Here is an 18,579-nt window from a genome sequence, read left to right as displayed (position 1 = left end):
GCTGAGAACCTGACCTGTTAGCACATTAAATCAAGAAGCATGTTAATAAGTTGTTCTTACTGAGCTGAGTCTTAGCTGCAGGGCATGCCCTGGCCCTAAGACACTCTAGGGTCGTCCCTGTTGCTCAGTTTACTGCACATTAACAGAAAGCTTTTGCTTTTGAATTGTGCCCCTGTTGTTAATCATTGTCATAATAATTGACCATTTTTAGTGAGTACTTCAGGGATTGTAGTTTTCAGAAAGTTACATGTTCACTTTTTATTCCTAAATCAGTTGACTTTATTACAGATTCCTGACTGTATGGATGTGATACAGTGAAGGCTTAGGAGAAAGATGCTTGTCTGACCTTTACCTAAATAATGGGACTTATAACTTAGAAAACGAGAAGCTTAGCCTTCCTAATGCAAATGAATATTAAATAAATTACATGGTATGTTTCTCATATTTATGTGGGTATCAACAGGCCTAATCAAAAATTGAAACATACCAGCAGCTACTCTCTAAATTAAGCCTAGTCCTGCTTAGTTCAGTTTTACTAAATAGACATGGGACTAGGCTGCTGCTGCTGCTAGGTCGCTTCAGTCGTGTCTGACTCTGTGTGACCCCACAGACGGCAGCCCACCAAGGCTCCCCCGTCCCTGGGATTCTCCAGGCAAGAACACTGGAGTGGGTTGCCATTTCTTTCTCCAATGAATGAAAGTGAAAAGTGAAAGTGAAGTTGCTTAGTTGTGTCCGACTCTTAGTGACCTCATGGACTGCAGCTTACCAGGCTCCTCCATCCATGGGATTTTCCAGGCAAGAGGACTGGAGTGGGGTGCCATTGCCTTCTCCGACATAGGACTATAATCCACCCCCCAAAAAACTGACACTCTACTTAACCAAGCTGATCAGAGCTCCCACACTAGTTCATTGAAAATATCAAAATGTTCTGATTTCCTCGGAAGCCGTGTCATATAATGGCATTAATCAATCTGCTGAGCTCCCTGAAGGTGGGAAGAGTGGTGGTTTGGTTTTTCCAGGTGATTCTAAAACCTATTTAAGCTTAACACCAAGTTTCTCTTCCCCTTTGTCCAACCCTTAAGTTTTTATTCTTCCATGTTTTAGCCAAATTTAACATAATAATGAAGGATATCAGAGCCTGCCTTAGGTCTGTTCTGTGATTTCTCTTCACCAGCTATGTCTGTCAGGATAGGCTGGGTTATATACTACAGTAAAAGAATAATCTCCAACTGTGTGGCTTAGAGGTTTCTTTCTTTCCTAAAATTCACTGGGTTTATGCAACTCTCTAGGGAAACTGTCCTCCACAGGCTGGCTTCATACCTCAAGTTTCTTTCATCTTGAGGCACCACTGCAGCAAACAAGTTTCCGTGATTGCTATGGAAAGGGGAGAGAGGCCCGGAGGCTGGAACACTTGCAATAATATGCTTCACCTTGGAAGTGACACAGATTTCTTTTACTCATATTTCATTAGCCAGAATGAGTCACATAGTTGCCTAACTTCAAAAGGGTAGAGAGGTATTGTCGCTCACTCACTCAGTCGTGTCTGACTCTCTGGGTCCCCAGGGACTGCAGCATGCCAGGCTTCCCTGTCCTTCACCATCTCCCAGAATTTGCTCAAACTCATGTCCATTGAATCAGTGATGCCATCCAGCCAATTCTCATCCTCTGCTGACTCCTTCTCCTGCCCTCAACCTTTCCCAGCATCAGGGTCTCTTCCAATGAGTTGGCTTCTCATCAGGTGGTCACAGTATTGGAGCTTCAGCTTCAGTCCTTCCAATGAATATTCAGGATTGATTTCCTTTAGGATTGACTGGTTTGATCTCCTTGCTCTCCAAGGGACTCCAGCACCATAGTTCAAAAACAACAATTCTTCGGCGCTCAGCCTTCTTTATGGTCCCACTCTCACATCCATAAATGACTACTAGAAAAACCATAGCTTTGATGACAGACCTTTGTCAGCAAATGATGTCTCTGCTTTTTGATATGGTGTCTAGGTTTGTCATAGTTTTTCTTCCAAGGAGCAAGCGTCTTTTAATTTCATGGCTGCAGTCACCATCTGCAGTGATTTTGGAGCCCGCCCAGAAAAATAAAGTCAGCCACTATTTCCTCATCTATTTGCCATGAAGTGATGGGACCAGATGCCATGATCTTAGTTTTTTGAATGTTGAGTTTTAAGCCAGCTTTTTCACTCTCCTCGTTCACTTTCATCACGAGGCTCTTTAGTTCCTCTTCATTTTCTGTCATTAGGGTGGTGTTATCTGCATATCTGAGGTTACTAATATTTCTCCCAGTAATCTTTTCTTTTTTCTCTCAGCAATCTTGATTCCTTTCAGCTTGTGATTCATCCATCCCAGCATTTCAAATGATGTACTCTACATGTACGTTAAATAAGCAGGGTGACAAAATACAGCCTTGACATACTCCTTTCCCAATTTTGAACCAGCCCATTGTTCCATGTCTGGTTCTAACTGTTGCTTCTTGACCTGCATACAGGTTTTTCAGGATGTAGGTAAGGTGATCTGGTATTCCCATCTATTTAAGAATTTTCCATAGTTTGTTGTGATCCACACAGTCAAAGGCTTTAGTGTAATCAGTGAAGCAGAAGTAGATGTTTTTCTGGAATTCTTTGTTTTTTCTATGATCCAATGGATGTTGGCAATTCGATCTGTGGTTCCTCTGCCCTTTTTTTTCTTTTTTAAAAAATGCCACAGGGATTTTTATTATTAACACCAAAAACATTATGTATTGGGGTACAGCCAATTAACAATGTAGTGATAATTTCAGGTGAATGGTGAAGGGACTTAGCCATACATACACATGTATCCAGTCTCCCCCAAACTCCCCTCCCATCCATTTCTCTGGCTTTTTAAATCCAGCTTGTACATCTCAAAGTTCTTAGTTCATGTACTGCTGAAGCCTAGTTTGATGGATTTTGAGCATTACCTTGCTAGCATGTAAAATGAGTGCAATTGTGTGGTAGTTTGAACATTCTTTGGTATTGCCCTTCTTTGGGATTGGAATAAAAACTGACCTCTTCCAGTCCTGTGACCACTGCTGACTATCCCAAATTTGCTGGCATATTGAGTGCAGCACTTTCACAGCATCATCTTTTAGGATTTCAAATAGCTTAGCTGGAATTCCATCACCTCCGCTAGCTTCGTTTGTAGTAATTCTTCCTAAGGCCCGCTTGACTTCACACTTCGTGATGTCTGGCTCTAGGTGAGTGATCATACCATCATGGTTATCTGGGTTATTAAGACCTTTTTTGTACAGTTCTTCTGTGTATTCTTGCCACCTTTTAATCCTTCTGCTTCTGTTAGGTCCATACCATTTCTGTCCTTTATTGTGCCCATCTTTGCATGAAATGTCCCCTTGGTATCTCTGATTTTCTTGAAGAGATCTCTAGTCTTTCCCATTCTGTTGTTTTCCTCTACTTCTTTGCATTGTTCACTTCAGAAGGCTTCATCTCTCCCTTATAGACAGAAGTATTACCCCCTGTATCCAGAAGCAGATGAGTACTGGCTGTCAGTAAACACTGGGATTGGAATAAAAACTGACCTTTCCCAGTCCTGTGGCCACTGCTGAGTTTTCCAAATTTGCTGGCATACTGAGTGCAGCACTTTATCAGCATCATCTTAGCATTCTGAATAACATGGTCACCATTGCAAGATGTACATATTTCAGGCTTTTAAAGTCATTTTTAGGGAAAGTGGGCACATGAGTAGAAGTTGTAGAGGTCTTTCCAGGTCGCAGAACCACAGTGGTTGTGGGGAAAGAGCCTGGATGCCAGTGAGGCAGTTGTACTTACAAATCAGATCACCATAGGTGGGTTAACCTCTCCGACCTCTGGTTTCTCGTATATAAAGCGGTGGTCTTCATTTCTGCCACAAAGAATTGTGAAAGCTAAATAAAAGCCTATTGCTTGGTGGGTCTGGCATATAGGTGATCTTAAATGGCAGACATTATTCTTGTTCAGGAAGCATTTACAGTCTTACTCAGTTTTATGAAGAAGCTGAATTTCCAAGTTCCTCAAAATTCCCGTTGGCACTGTAATTACTGATAGATCCAAAGGCTTTCTCATCAGTTGGTCCTATAAAGCTTTCATTATTCTAACCTCAGCACCGAGGCTGGCAGCCATCCTGTACCTGCAAGTGAGAAAATTGACACTAAATGAGCTATTCAGTGGCAAAGACATTTTAAAACTTGGAGCGCCTAATTCCAGTAGCTATCTATTTATTAGATGCTGTAAGGGTTTTCTCAAATTCATTAAATTGGGGATATAGCCTTAGCTTTTAAGTAATTTTTCAGCACACTATATATAACACCAAAAGTTTTCATGTTGTTCTTTTCCTTGCCAAGACAGACACGGTAAATGTGTAGTAATATCCCATGGTTCACTCCTGGCATACTGGCTAAATCGCCCTTCAAAAAGCTGTTGCAGTGTGAATGTGAGTAGTAACATTATTGGAGACAAAATCTTGAATCTATTCTAAACCTAGAACATCAATCAGAAAATCCATGTTAGTGACACATTACTTGTAATCATTTTCCTATTGTCATAACACTCAGAACTGCTGCCTTAGAGACTGCTCAGTTCAGTTCATTTCAGTCGCTCAGTCATGTCTGAGTCTTTGCAACCCCGTGGACTGCAGCACGCCAGGCCTCCCTGTACATCACCAACTCCTGGAGTTTACTCAAACTCATGTCCATTGAGTCAGTGATGCCATCCAGCCATCCCGTCCTCTGTCGTGCCCTTCTCCTCCTGTCTTCAGTCTCCCAGCATCAGGGTCTTTTTCAGTGAGTCAGTTGTTTACATCAGATGGCCAAAATATTGGGAGTTTCAGCTTCAGCATCAGTCCTTCCAATGAATATTCAGGACTGATCTCCTTTAGGATGGACTGGTTGGATCTCCTTGCAGTCCAAGGGACTCTCAAGAGTCTTCTCCATCACCACAGTTCAAAAGCATCAATTCTTCAGTGCTCAGCTTTCTTTATAGTCCAACTCTCACATCCATACATGACTACTGCCAAAACCATAGATTTGACTAGACAGACCTTTGTTGGTAAAGTCAAGTCTCTGCTTTTTAATATGCTGTCTAGGTTGGTCACAACTTTTCTTCCAAGGAGCAAGTGTCTTTTAATTCATGGCTGCAGTCACCATCTGCAGTGATTTTGGAGCCCCCCAAAATAAAGTCTGCCACTGTTTCCACTGTTTCCCCATCTATTTGCCATGAAGTGATGGGACTGGATGCCATGATCTTAGTTTTCTGAATGTTGAGTTTTAAGCCAACTTTTTCACTCTCTTTCACTTTCATCAAGAGGCTCTTTAGTTTTTCACTTTCTGCCATAAGGGTGGTGTCATCTGCATATCTGAGGTTACTGATATTTCTCCTAGCAATCTTGATTCCAGCTTGTGCTTCATGTAGCCCAGCATTTCTCATGATGTACGATGTACTCTGCATATAAGTTAAATAAGCAGGGTGACAATATACAGCCTTGATGTACTCTTTTCCCTATTTGGAACCAGTCTGTTATTCCATGTCCAAATCTAACTGTTGCTTCCTGACCTGCATACAGATTTCTCAGGAGGCAGGTCAGGTGGTCTGGTATTCCCATCTCTTTAAGAATTTTCCAGAGTTTGTTGTGGTCCACACAGTCCTTTGGCATAGTTAATAAAGCAGAAGTAGACATTTTTCTGGAACTCTGTTGCTTTTTTGATGATCCCGCAGATGTTGGCAATTGATCTCTGGTTTCTCTGCCTTTTCTAAATCCAGCTTGAACATCTAAAGTTCGCGGTTCAGGTACTGTTGAAGAGACTGCTGCTTTCTGACGATGTTACAGCCCAGCACTGTGGGACACAAACTCTGGGACTCGGGATGAGGTTCTCGGTGCAGAGGGCTCACTGCCTAGGAGTGCCGTTCGTGTCCCACTCTTTGAGGAGAGCATCCTGAGTTGTGCAGTATGCAGTGGCCCTGTTTAGAAGGGTAGGCTTGTCATCTGTAACCACAGAAAAACTCTCCTTGGTCAGAGAAGAAGAGGGATGAGGAGGACTGCAGGGAAGAATCCCAGAGTCTAGAAGATGCTTCAGAGCTAGACTGAGTTGCTGGGTGGATACTCAGGTTCCCAACATGCCCTGTCCTCACCGGACTTCCGTGGTGTTAGCGTAGGGGGATGGTTTTGTGGCAATAGCTGTAATTATTATTGTGGGACTCGGTATATTTACTTTGTAATTTGCTTAAACGTACTCAGTTCCTAAGTCTTTTGTCAAGCACATTTTTCAGCAGAGGAGTGTTCTGTTGACCTGTGACAGCGTATCACTGATAAGACCAACACCTCTGATCTGCATGTCAGAAATTGAAATAGGTGGAAAAAACTAAAGGTCTTCATTTAACTATCCATGTACCATAAATAGTACAAGCTTAGAGACTTTCTATGAGGCTTTCTGCTGAAAGCGACTTGAGGCCCTGTTTATAAGGAGATGCTTGGTTTCCATTCCACAGCCGTAAAATTTTAAAGGTTTTTTCAGTGAAGTATAGGTGATACACCATAATTATATAAGTAACAGGTGTACAAAATAGTGGTTCCTAATTTTAAAGGTTATGCTCCATTTATGATTACATTGACCACATGCCCTGTGTTGCACAGTATATTTTATACCAGTGGTTTGTACGTCTTAATCCCCTACCCGTCCTGTGCCCCTCCCCCTTCCCTTATCCCAGTGGTAACCACTGGTTCTCCATATCTTTGAGTCTCTTTTCTTTTGTTGTTGTTGTTATATTCACTAGTCTGCTGTATTTTTTTAGATTCCACATATAAGTGAGATCATACAGTATTTGTCTTTCCTTGTTGGATTTATTTCACTTAGCATAATACCCCCCAAGTCCATCCATGTTGTTGCAAGTGGCAAACTTTCATTCCTTTTTATGGCTGATTAGTATTACAGTGTACACATACCACATCGTCTTCACCCGTTCATCTGTTGATGGAGACTTACGTTGCTTCCATATCTTGGCAATTGTAAATAATGCTGCTAAATGAGCATTGGACTGTCTGTATCTTTTTGAATTAGTGTTTTTTTGGCTATATTCCCAGGAGTGAAATTGCTGGGTCATATGGTAGTTCTGTTTTCAGTTTTCTGAGAAGCCTCCGTACTGTTTTCCACAGTGCCTACACCAATTTGCCAAATTACACCAATAGTGTACAGGTGTTCCCTTTTCTCCACCAACATTGGTTATTTGTGTTCTTTTTGAAGACAGCCGTTCTGACAGGTGTGAGGTGTTATCTCAGTGTAGTTTTGATTTGCATTTCCCTGATGATCAAGGATCTTGAGCATCTTTTCATGAGCCTGTTGGCCATCTGCATGTCCTCTCTGAAAAAATGTCTATTCACGTCATCTGCCCATGTTTAATTGGGTTGTTTGATTTTTTAACTATGAGCTGTATGAGCTGTTGATATTTGTTGGATGTTAACCCCGCGTCAGTCTTATCATTTGCAAATATCTTCTCCCATCCAGTAGGTTGTCTTTTTACTTTGTTGATGGTTTCCTTTGTTGTACAAAACCTTTTAAGTTTAATTAGGTCTCATTTATTTTTGCTTTCATTTCCTTTGCGTTAGGAGACAGATCCAAAAACATATTGCTGTGATTTATGTCAAAGGATGTTCTGCCTATACTTTCCTCTGGGAGTTTTATAGTTTCCAATCTTACATTTAGGTCTTTCACCCATTTTTACATTTTTGTGTATGGTGTTAGAGAATGTTCTAATTTCATTCTTTCACTTGTCCAGTGTTTCCCAGCAGCGCTTACTGAAGAGGCTGTCTTTTCTGCACTATGTGTTTTTGCCTCCTGTGTTGCAGACTGATTGACCGTAAGTGCACGGGGGTATCTCTAGGCTCAGTTCTGTCCCACTGATCTGCGGGTCCGTTTTTGTGGCAGTACCGTACTGTTTGGTTGGCCTCCGGTCCAGCTGGCTGCTAGACCCTGCCTTGTGTGGAAGCTGCCAGCTGCTGGGCCGGGTTACGAGGCAGCTGACTGCAGAACCTCAGGGGGCCCTGGGGCTAGTACTGGCGTGTGGAGTCAGAGTCTAGAAGATTCTGGGGCTGTTGTCTGCCCACTGCGGGGTGAAAGCAGGTCCTGGACTACTGGCAGGCGGAGCCGGCCTTGGAGTCTGGTTACAGGGCCGAGGGTCTCAGAGCTGGTGTCGGATCCCTGGTAGGGGTGGGGGGAGCAGGGGAGATGGTTCCTGGCTCAGTTGGGTTGGCCTGGTGCTGGGGAGACGGGCTCGCAGGCTGTATGACTGTAGTTTTCCTGTATCTGGGGCCTGCCCCTGGTGAATGAGGCCGGCCTGGAGGCTAGAGCAGGCTTCCTGGAGGACAGGGCCGGGCCCAGGGGGCTCTGGGGCTGGTGCCTGCCCACTGATGGCTGGAGCGGGTCCTGGACCCTCTGGTGGACAGGGCCGTGTCTAAATGAGGCACCTGGGCTCCGGAGGTCTTAAGGCAGCCTGCCTGCTTCCCAGCCCCGTTAGTCGCTTGGCCTGAGGAATCCCAGCAGTGGGTCAGGTCTTGGCACTGATGAGCCACAGGAAGGATCCCACACGGGTGCCTCCAGCACCGGTGTCAAGTGCTAGAGGGAGCTCCCGAGAACAGCGGCCCCGTGTCTGTGCCCCACTGTGAACTGCAGTGGCCCCTAGCTCTCCAGGAGACACTCCAAGACCAGCAGGTTGGCTGACCCAGGCTGCTGTCAAATTACTGCTTTTGTCCTGGATCCTGGAGTCTGAGATTCTGAGATTCTGTCCTTTAGGAGTGAAATCTCTATTTCCCCAGTCCTCTGGGACTCCTGAAACCAAGCCCCACTGGCCTTCAAAAGTCAGATTCCTAGGAGCTTGCCTTCCCAGTGCAGGGCCCCCAGGCTAGGGAACCTGACATGGGGCCAGAACCCTGGATTCTCTGGGAGAACCTATGCAGAGTATTTGTCCTGTGGGTCCCACCTGGGGATGTGGGACTTAATGTATCCGGTCTACCATTCCCCCTCGTCGTGCTGTGGGTCCTCCTTCACGTCTTTTGTGGTGAAAGATCTTCTCTGGCAGGCTCTAGTCTTTTCATCGGTGGCGGTTCCACAGGTAGTTGTGACGCCGACGTGCTCCTGGGAGGTGGGCTCAGGTCTCTCTGCCCCGCCGTGCCGGCTGGGCTTCTCCTCAGCTCTAAGTAAGTAAAGGGCCGCGTGGTGCTCTTAGCCCACTTCTTCCCTTCCCTTCGCCTGGCTCGGAAGCCTGTCTGTTCCGAGTTAGCTGTTTTTCAGATATGATTCCTTCTAGTGGTTCAGTTACTCACTTATGACCCTGGGAACAAGTAGATAATCCTTGGGAAATTAGAGCAAAGGAAAAAAAATGGGCCAAGCAAAGGAAATGGGAGCACCCAGCCCACCCCCACCCCCACCCACCCCGGGCTGGAGCAGAGCAGCAGAGCAGCCATTCTGCACACTGCCTCCCAGGCCTCATCCGAGTTCCCGCCTCCGCCTTCTCAGCGGCCGACCTCCTTCCATCTCCCTGAGAAGGCGGGACGGTAGATGAGTCTATTCATGTCCTGGTGGCTGGTACCCGACCAGAAAACCCTGTCTTTAGGCTCGGCCGTAACAGACGTTCAACCAGAGAGGTGCTGGGAAAGACCCAAGCAGGGCGTTGCAAATCCTGGCCAGAGGTGTCTTTCAGCTGAGAAAGTCCGCCGGGGGCACTCTTGGGTATTTTGGACAAAGCCGCTGTTTTTGTGGGCCATCCTAGACATTGAGCATCCCTACCCCCAAATGCCAACAGTGATCCCCTGTGACTGGGACAGCCCGACTGTCAGGACTAAGAGAACTTCTGCTCAGAACTACACTGCCAGTCGTCCCCGCCACACCCCCCAGGGACAGAGCACTGCCCTGAGTTGGAAACCTCTCACGCAGGGTTCGTCACAGTACAAACCAGAGGGCTGCATGGGAGCGGGGCCTGGGGGGGAGACGTAAATACCGTGGACGTGTGTGTGTGTGTGTCATCAAGACCGGGGTCTGGGACCTACAGACCTCTTATGGTGGATAACCGTATGTATCTTCAGTTATCAGAATAGTTAAACCACAATGATGCGACTGTAAATTAATGCTTTTGACAGCATGCTGTAATATTTACATCCACATGGGCTTTGCTCTTGGAACATGATGTTTTGATGCTGCTGTTGTGACGACGGCTGATGTATGCTGAGCACTGCCAGGTGCTGTGCTTAGTACGTCATCTCAGTCCTCTCAGCTCCGTAAGCGGGTCATCACCTCCATCCTGCACACGTAGAATCTGCCCCTTAGCGAGAGGAAGCAGACTTTCCAAGTAGGTGAGTTGGGCTTTGAACAGAGAGGTCTACTTGATAACAGGGTCTGTGCTAACAGTGCCGTGACTGGAGTAAATGCCCCGAAATTAACAAGTGCCAAATAGGATGCACCTCCTGAATTGGGAAACAGCACAAGGATTCAGCTTCTGATTGAAATTAAGCATCAACATTAAGGAAAAAAAATACTGACTCTCAATCACTCCAAGAAATGGCTTACCTGTTGCTGTGAATCCAGGGTGCTTCACAGTTTGACTGAGGAGATCTGTATCCTCGAGAAGTAATGGTTGGGCTGTTGTTGCTCAGTTGTGTCTGACTCTTTGTGACCCCATGGACTGTAGCACGCCAGGCTCCTCTGTCCATGGGGTCCCCCAGGCAAGAATACTGGAGTGGGTAGCCGTTTCCTTCTCCAGGGGAATCTTCCTGACCCGGATCGAACTAGAGTCCCTTGCATCACAGGTAGATTCTTTGCCGCTTAGCCATCGGGGAAGCCCGGTTGGGAAGTGGTTGATGAGAAGACCGCAGGGCTGTGTGAATAGGACCATCTAGGTGTAAAGAATGAATCGGTGTGGAGCTACTGTCACCTACGGTAAAGACTGTCCACCTCCCATAAGTTACTGTTCCCCACCCTCGGGGCCGTGCACAGAGGTGGACTTGATCTGGCACATCAAGATCTTCCAAACTCCTGCTCCAGGCCCTTGATTACAAATCACTGTCTGCTGGGAAAACTTTTTCAGAGATTTTTCAACACTGTCGGTGCCTAAGAACATTCTACTTTATCTGCCATTCATTGATTCCTCCTTAATTTAGCCCCTAAGTTTCTTCTCCCGACTCCGTCCTTCTGGCCCCCAAATTTTTCTAAGTTTGAATAGTCTTAGTAGATTTATTTATTTAGATAGAAATCCCATTCTCAGCTGCATCTTTATATGTGAAGGCCAACAACGTAAGCTGTCTTCTGGTAGGAAATAAATGTCATGGACGATACAGAGCATGTTGCCTTTCAGATTTAGAGTTTTATGTTATTTAAGGCCCAATAGACTTATACTGGGAAGAAGAAAAGAGGTCTGTCTGTCTTCCAAGGCAGCAAGGACAGTCTCTTCCTTTTGTTGGTCTTCCTTTGCTCAGTACCCACAGCAATGACATATCAGTCAGCCAGCAACGGGGTCCCATCTCTCATTTTGGCTCTTTTCCCCATCTTTTAACATTTGATGACTGATTTTTTTCATCTTTCAGATGAAAGACTTTCGAAATAAAATGCAGTCAATATTTCCAGCAATTCCCAAGAACTCTGAGTCGGCTGTTGAGTGGGAGGAAGCGCTGAGATCCAAATGAGAGGAGCACGGTGGATGGAGTCTAGACAATTGCTACGGGGAAGGCTGGCTTCGCCGCAGCCCTGAAGGGACGTGAGTGAGTTCTCCTGGGGAACACACAGGTTGCTGACTGACCTCTGGGCTGCACGGCATTGCGTGTTCTCACAGGAGCCTGCTGTCATGACTGGGCGCTGCCCTTTTACAGCTGATCTGGTTATGTTCCCGTGAGGGGGAGGGGGTTAGGGCTAGCAAAGTTTGAAAAGTTAGGAAGACTGTTTAAAAATAATTATATGGGTACCTTCTCTAGGTGAAGGAAATCCCAGGGGAAATACTTTTATGACTGTAAAAGTTGAAACCCAAGTTTTCTACCTGAAAAAAAAATTATAATAATGTATGATGGAAAATCTTTATAAGCAGACTGGTACCTCAGTGTGTCTAACTAGGTAAGCTTCAGCAGCCTCGCCTGTCAGCACGTGGCTGTGAGGACCTGGAGGACTCGCTCCTGGAAGTGATGCCCGTCCGCAGGCAGTGCAGCGGCTCTGCTGTCCTGAACGCGGTCTGCAGTTTGTGCGCTGTTTACCTGACGACCTCACTTTCAGGCCCTGTAAACCTGATAATTCTTAGACAAGAAGCCAGTAACAGATTGTGATAACCTTGAAAAAATAATCCATGGGAAGGATAATCATGCAAAAACAATGATATTTTGGGTATAAAATGTACTTTTTTGACAAGTTGATTCTAGGTCCCTAAACATTGCCTGACAGTTTGTAGTTTTATCTCAGTTGTCAATATTAAAATAGACTGGTTATCACCTATCTTAACAAATATTTTTAACCAGAAATGTACCTGCCTGAGTATTGAGTCTCTAGGTGAATTAAAATTTTTTAAAGAAAAGTACGTTTACTATGTCAGTATGTCCAGAAAAATAACCTCTGGTTGAATATCATTGTGTATTTTCTTTATAATTGCTTAGGCTCAAATTAGCAATCAGTTTAATAAAGTACATTTGAAATTTATCTCTTATAATGAAACCTTTTCGTTTTAAGGAAAAGTTTTAAATGAAATGTCAAGTGCATAATTAACATTTTTCTCTGGACTATCTTACCCTGTTAAAATTGCGGTATTGTTAATTAAACAGGTGTAATCAGCGTCTGGGATTCATCAGGGTATGTAAAGTAGCAAAAACTCTTCACCCACCTTTCATTCTTAACTAAATCTCTGCAACAAAATATCTCTAGTGTTTGAATGAAATGAGGGAAGCAAAGTCCGGAGGAAAACTGAGCAGGTTTTGTCCCTGTTAAGAGTCTCAGCCTGGGTGGCTGGTGGGTGTGCGCTGGAGGCCTAAAGCAATGAACGTTTACATGCCTGATGTTTACAAAGCCCTTTCCATATGCGTCTCTTGTCCTTGAGGGGTGGCGGGGGACTCCCATAAGTGATGATGCAGAACGGTTGATGGGGACAGATTCCCTAAGACAGGTACTAAACAGAGGCTCCGGCTGCATTTTCAAAGCAAAAAATAAAGTAACAAAGATGAAAGTTAAAAGAAAAGCAATATGAATAAAGTGGTTTTTTCCTGCAGTCAGAACTCAGATATCAGAAGATGTAGTCATTTGTCTATTCCATTTATACCAGAGGCATATTGTTAAATTGGTTAATGGAAAGGAAAAATGTTTAACAGATAATGTTATTCTTTATGTGAAGTACCATCTGTGTACTGAGTTCTGAATGTTCCTGGATATGGAAGAAAGGAAATGTTATGGAATTTCAAGTTTGCCTTCTCTGCTGTCTTTATCTTGGGTAGAGTATGACAAACATAATCACATTTATCTCCTGGAGCATAAAGAGTTTTAATCACCCTATTAACCAGGATGACATTTTTCACAGACTTAAAAAGGAATAGAACAGACATTATCTCCCCATAAGCAATCCATTTCATGGAGGCTGAGCACTAGAAATTCTTTAAAGGATGGATAACACAAGCCATTTCCATTTCATGTGCAAGCCAACATTAAGGCAGCTCCCGTTAAGAATGCTGCTTACCCTGGTTGAGCGTTAAGCTTTACATTTAGGCCCTGCACGCCAAAAGAGCTATTAGAGAAAGCAGTATAACATAGAAAAACACGGCGGGCAGGGAGGGGCGACTTCCAAGACCTCAGGATTCATGCCAGGATTAAAAAAATAAAAACATATATTCTGGTAAGTTCTAGCTGCCTTGTAAAGACATATCCATGGGCTACTGTTAGTCTCAGAGTCAAGAAAATATGGCTTATGAACAAACTGGGAATGAAAATAGGTCACAGGACCCACCTCACAGGCTGCCCAGTGGCCGGTCTCCACAAGAAACACGGATTCTAACGACAGCAGAGAGAGCCGCCGCCTGGGCCCCGCGGGGCTGCGTGACCGCGGGTGACCCCCATTCCAGCCGCGCCGACACTGGGAAAAAACCCGCCTCAGCCACTCGGTCAAAGGGCGGCCCCCAGTCACCGCGCCTGTCGTACATTCTGCTTCGTCTCATGGATAGTGTGGGACCCGGCTTGCAAATTAATCCTTGCAACCTGTGGGGAACGTCTGAGAAATGAAGCGGGGTGGGGAAAGCCCAGGGGGACAGAAGTAATTAAAATCCACTGAATTTAGCTATTTCACTGGGGGCAAAATTTAATCTCTCTCAGGTTCGGTTCCGTATGGCCTTCAAAACAAACATTTAAGTCAAAATGAAAATCAGCCAAGGAAAATACAAGTTTTCTCCCATGAAAGTCAGCAAAATACACACTTTCATAGTATTTTACCATGTGCAAGTGAGACTTTTTTCCCTTTCTGCCTAGTCACTGGAGTAGTACGTCAGGTATTTGGGTCTCTGTGTCGGTGTTATCAGGATTAATTATCAAAGCTGTGCTTTTGTGAGTCTGGAAGGGAAGGCAGCGTCTCCCACAACCAGTGGTGACATTAATATGTAACAGCAAGTGAGGCTGCTGGCAGATTTCATCTGCGGGCAGATAACTCAGTTTTGGAGAAAATTATAACAGTTACCAGGATGCACACAGAGTTCAGTTTTTCTGCCCAAGTATTAGTGGAGTGATTCAGGACCTTAATTTATTTTTTTTACATAAGCTAGGTGACACATTTTGCCTTTGGTGAGGCAAGATCACTTAACTAAAAAAAAAAATTTCTATGTAAATGTTCTTTGACAAAAGGGTAAAAGCCATTTTTAATAAGACTCCTCTAAGAACCTAAATCAGGCAGATGGAGGAAATTTAACATATTTGTAGAACACCTTCTACCTGCTCACCTGAAAACACTCCAAAAATTCATCTTCACGCCGCCCCCGACACCCGGGGCTGAGGGGGAGTGTAGGTCTGCAGGCTGACAGAAAACACCAGAGGACGCATCCAGGGTGCTGCCGGGAACTCCAGCAGGAGGGCCCGCTGTCTGAGAAGAACAAGTGGGCAAAAGCGAGTATAAAAGCTTGGGTTTAACGTTCTCTGCCAGCCTGGGTGGCGGGAATGTGTTTACTTCTGTTACCACCAGTTGTCTTCTCCAACTGTCCCTGTCGTCGGGTCTGTTTCCCTCTGCTTCCTACGCGGAGTGAAGCCCAAGGGGTGGACAGCCTCACCTGGACCGCCTGGACCCTACTTAGCAGTGGCAGACCGTCACCGCCACCATCACTGCTTCCACCTTTGCTTCTGTCCTATCTTCCTTCAGTCGCAGTGGCCACAGCTAATTAGAGACCCTTCAGCTGGGATAGAGGTTAAAAAACTTAAATTCTAGTAGTAAATCTCATGCAAAGCGAAAAATAAGACCTTGTCAAAAAAAGAGAAAGAATTAAAACCCTATGGACCACCAGGCTCCTCTGTCCATGGGATTCTCCAGGCAAGAATACTGGAATGGGTAGCCATTTCCTTCTCCAGGGCATCTTCCTGACCAGGGATCAAATCCGCATCTCCTGCCTTGCAGGCAGATTTTCTACCGTCTGAGCCACTAGGGAAGCCCTAATTCTAGTAGTAAATCTCATACAAAGGTAAAATCAGACCTTGTCAAAAAGTAAGTGAGGAAACCCTTCACTCAGCTTGCTCTTACACCAGCCATGATTCTCTTTTTCATAGATTCTCACTACAAATGATGGTAGTAAAGTATCTGTGAAAACAGCACTTTAGCCAAGTCTTCCAACTCCCTGTTTGAAGGGAGACTTTTCTTCCACACTAAATGAGGAGACAGGCTCCACCATGGTGGCTGAGAATGCAGGGCAGGTGGGATCCCTGTGTTGGCGTTACCAGGATTAATTACCTAAGGCCATGTTTTTGTGAGTCTAGAAGGAAGCACCCCACAAGCTTTATCCGGGCTCATCCGGAGTTGGAGGCGGGTGGCACGTCGCCCTGCAGGACGGGCTCTGACTCAACAGAGCCCAGTTTCCCCTGCGCCTCCGCACGTACCTCGCGCAGAGAGATTCCCATGGGACCTGTCCCGGTGTGACGTCTCTGATACGTCTACTAATGATGAGTTGTGGATAGCGTCCAGAATCTTCACAGGAGAGCATCTGCTTCAACTTCTCAACAGTCCAGGTTATTACTGAAGGAACAGGGAGGGAAAGGCTAGTTAAACAACACAGGGTCGGGGAGGCCCTGGAGAGACCTTTATATCCCTGATAGCAAGGCTGGCATTCATCCTTGTGGAGTTTCTTTAGGTTCAGGGTTAAGCCCTTAGTGAACACAGGAAGTGAGGGAAGGAGGAAGTGGGAGAAAGGAAAACAGGCAGGAAGCAAAGAGGAAGGAAGTGGGGGGAAAGACAGGGAGGCCGGGAAGAAGCAGAGAGAGAAGTGGGGAGGCCTTCCTCACCCGGAAGGGGGCCCATGAGTCCAGGGCCTACACGTCCAGCTCCCGAAGAAGCGGACACCTGCCTTCTCATCCACATTCACTCAGCCGCCGACACGAGAAAAGACGAGCACCTCAGAAACTGATGAACACTAGTTTCTGAAGTGGATCCTGGGCCCTTGCTGGGGTTTCCAACTCCCAGTCCTAGGACAAGACAGTCCAGAGATGAAAAAGTAAAAAGCAAGATCCTAATGTCTTCACCAGCGCCGAGCTGCCTAGCAGGAAGGGACAGAGGAAGAAAGGCCTGGAAGCACAAGCGTCACTGGGGGTGACCTCGTGTCTAGACTGGCTGGGTAGCGCCTGGTCAGGTACCCAGAGGTGTGACTGGGGAGCATTCTCCCTGAAGACAAGCCACGTCAAAAGAAAAAAAGATCCCTGCTATTTCTCACTTCACTTTAGAAGCCTCACTCTTCCTGTTCGCTGGCAACGCTGTCCAGAAACAAGGTGCCTTCCTCCTCTCTGGGGTGGAGGATTTTTATTTTGCAGCCAGAGCCGGAGGTGAAGTTCTGAGAGTCCTGAGAGCAAGAGGGGCACAGAAACCAACCCACCGTGCACCTCCCCGTGAACCTGACACGCCCCGGGAAGAAGCCCGATAATTCTCCCTCATCTACCCAATTTGTGCCTCTGATGTAAGCTTCGGCAGTTCACCTGACTTTTACGCTAGTCCTAAATCGTTCTGAGCCGCGGGCCATCACACGCTAATTACCCAGTCTGACAAACCCGCGGGTCAGCTGGTCTCCCTGGGTTGTGTGTGCCAGCGGTACGGGGCGTGTTAGACAGGTTCGGGCTGTCAGGTTAATATCAGCCCTTTCGGCATCAGTGTGTGATGCCGCACTCCGTGCCTGGGCTTTAAGGACTGAGATTAAAAACAGTTCTCTCAAATCCACGACAGGCTGACAGTCTTACGGGCCCTGAACTGTCCTGGCCGCGTGCAATGACTATTCTCTGTGGCTCCAAACTTCTAAGTCACCTGCTCTTAGTACCCCAGGAACTATGCCGCCTGCTCTGGTCATCGGTCACATCCAGTGGTTGTCAGTGACAGGCAGGCCCGAGGCTGGGTGGCAGCATCCCTAAGCTAAGTGCAGGCAAGGCTTCCCTGGTAGTCCAGTGGTTAAGAACCCGCCTTCCAGTGCAGGCGACACGGGTTTGATCCCTGGTCCGGGAAGATCCCACATGCCTCGGAGTAACTAAGCCCATGTGGCCCAACTACTGAGTCCGCTCGCCCAGAGCTCATGCTCCGAAACAAGAGAAGTCACTGCAATGAAAAGCCCGCACGCAGGAACAGAGCAGCTCCCGCTGCCTGCAACTAGAGATCATGTTTAGTCGTTCAGTCGTGTCTGACTCTTTGTGACCCCGTGGGCTGTAGATGGCCAGGCTCCTCTGGCCACTGGATTCTCTAGGCAAGAGTGCTGGAGTGGGTTGCCATGCCCTTCTCCAGGGGATCTTCCCCGCCCAGGGATCAAACCCAGGTCTCCCACATCGCAGGCAGATTCTTTATCGTCTGAGCCATCAGGGAAGCCCTAAGTAAACTAGTGTTGAAATGCTTACTGAATTAACAACACGAAGGCTCTTCAAATACTGCATACAATCACCCAATAACCAATAAATTTAACGAACTGGGTTGTGGAATTACCCATCAGCGCTCTGCTGGAGCTGGCCTGCAGAGTGAGGCCGGTGGGTGTGTCTAACTCCCAAGTTTAATTAACATCAGACTGGTAGCTGAAATCAGCCATGGTGAGAGTATTAATATCACAAATACCAGTCAGCACTACAGAACAGGGCACTTTTTCATGAGAGAAAAGCATTCACCAGCACAATATATGACCACATCTTGGTCGTGTATTCATTTGTCCAACTATACCACTAGAGAAAGCCTGAGCAAAGCAATGAAGACCCAGTGCAGCCAAAAGCAAACAAAAGGAGGCGGAGGCAGGGAGCTCTGAGGGCCCAAGTGTGTCTGGTCTGCCACAGGAAACATTCCTAAAACCCACCTGGAAACGTCAGGAGCATCCGATAAAGAGGAAGCGCCTCCAGTTCGCCGGCATTGCCGCTGCCACG

The 18,579-nt window shown here is 46.1% G+C and overlaps 2 protein-coding genes across 2 annotated transcripts in view; one reads left to right on the top strand and one right to left on the bottom strand.

Annotated features, from left to right (window-relative positions):
• The window catches only part of TMEM242 (transmembrane protein 242), a 40,673-nt gene extending 27,860 nt beyond the window's left edge, over positions 1–12,813 (top strand). Inside the window, exon 4 of the mRNA XM_043888104.1 lies at positions 11,580–12,813. Coding sequence (XP_043744039.1) covers positions 11,580–11,678 — 99 coding nt within the window. The 3' untranslated portion in view covers positions 11,679–12,813. The remainder of the gene's footprint in view (positions 1–11,579) is intronic.
• Positions 12,695–18,579, bottom strand: part of LOC122684263 — a 69,315-nt gene continuing 63,430 nt past the window's right edge. The window contains exon 4 of the mRNA XM_043888271.1: positions 12,695–15,078. Coding sequence (XP_043744206.1) covers positions 14,968–15,078 — 111 coding nt within the window. The 3' untranslated portion in view covers positions 12,695–14,967. The remainder of the gene's footprint in view (positions 15,079–18,579) is intronic.

The sequence above is a fragment of the Cervus elaphus genome, chromosome 26, assembly GCF_910594005.1.
Source record: "Cervus elaphus chromosome 26, mCerEla1.1, whole genome shotgun sequence".
Taxonomy (NCBI): Eukaryota; Metazoa; Chordata; class Mammalia; order Artiodactyla; family Cervidae; genus Cervus; species Cervus elaphus.
This window is presented reverse-complemented; position numbering and strand designations above follow the sequence as displayed.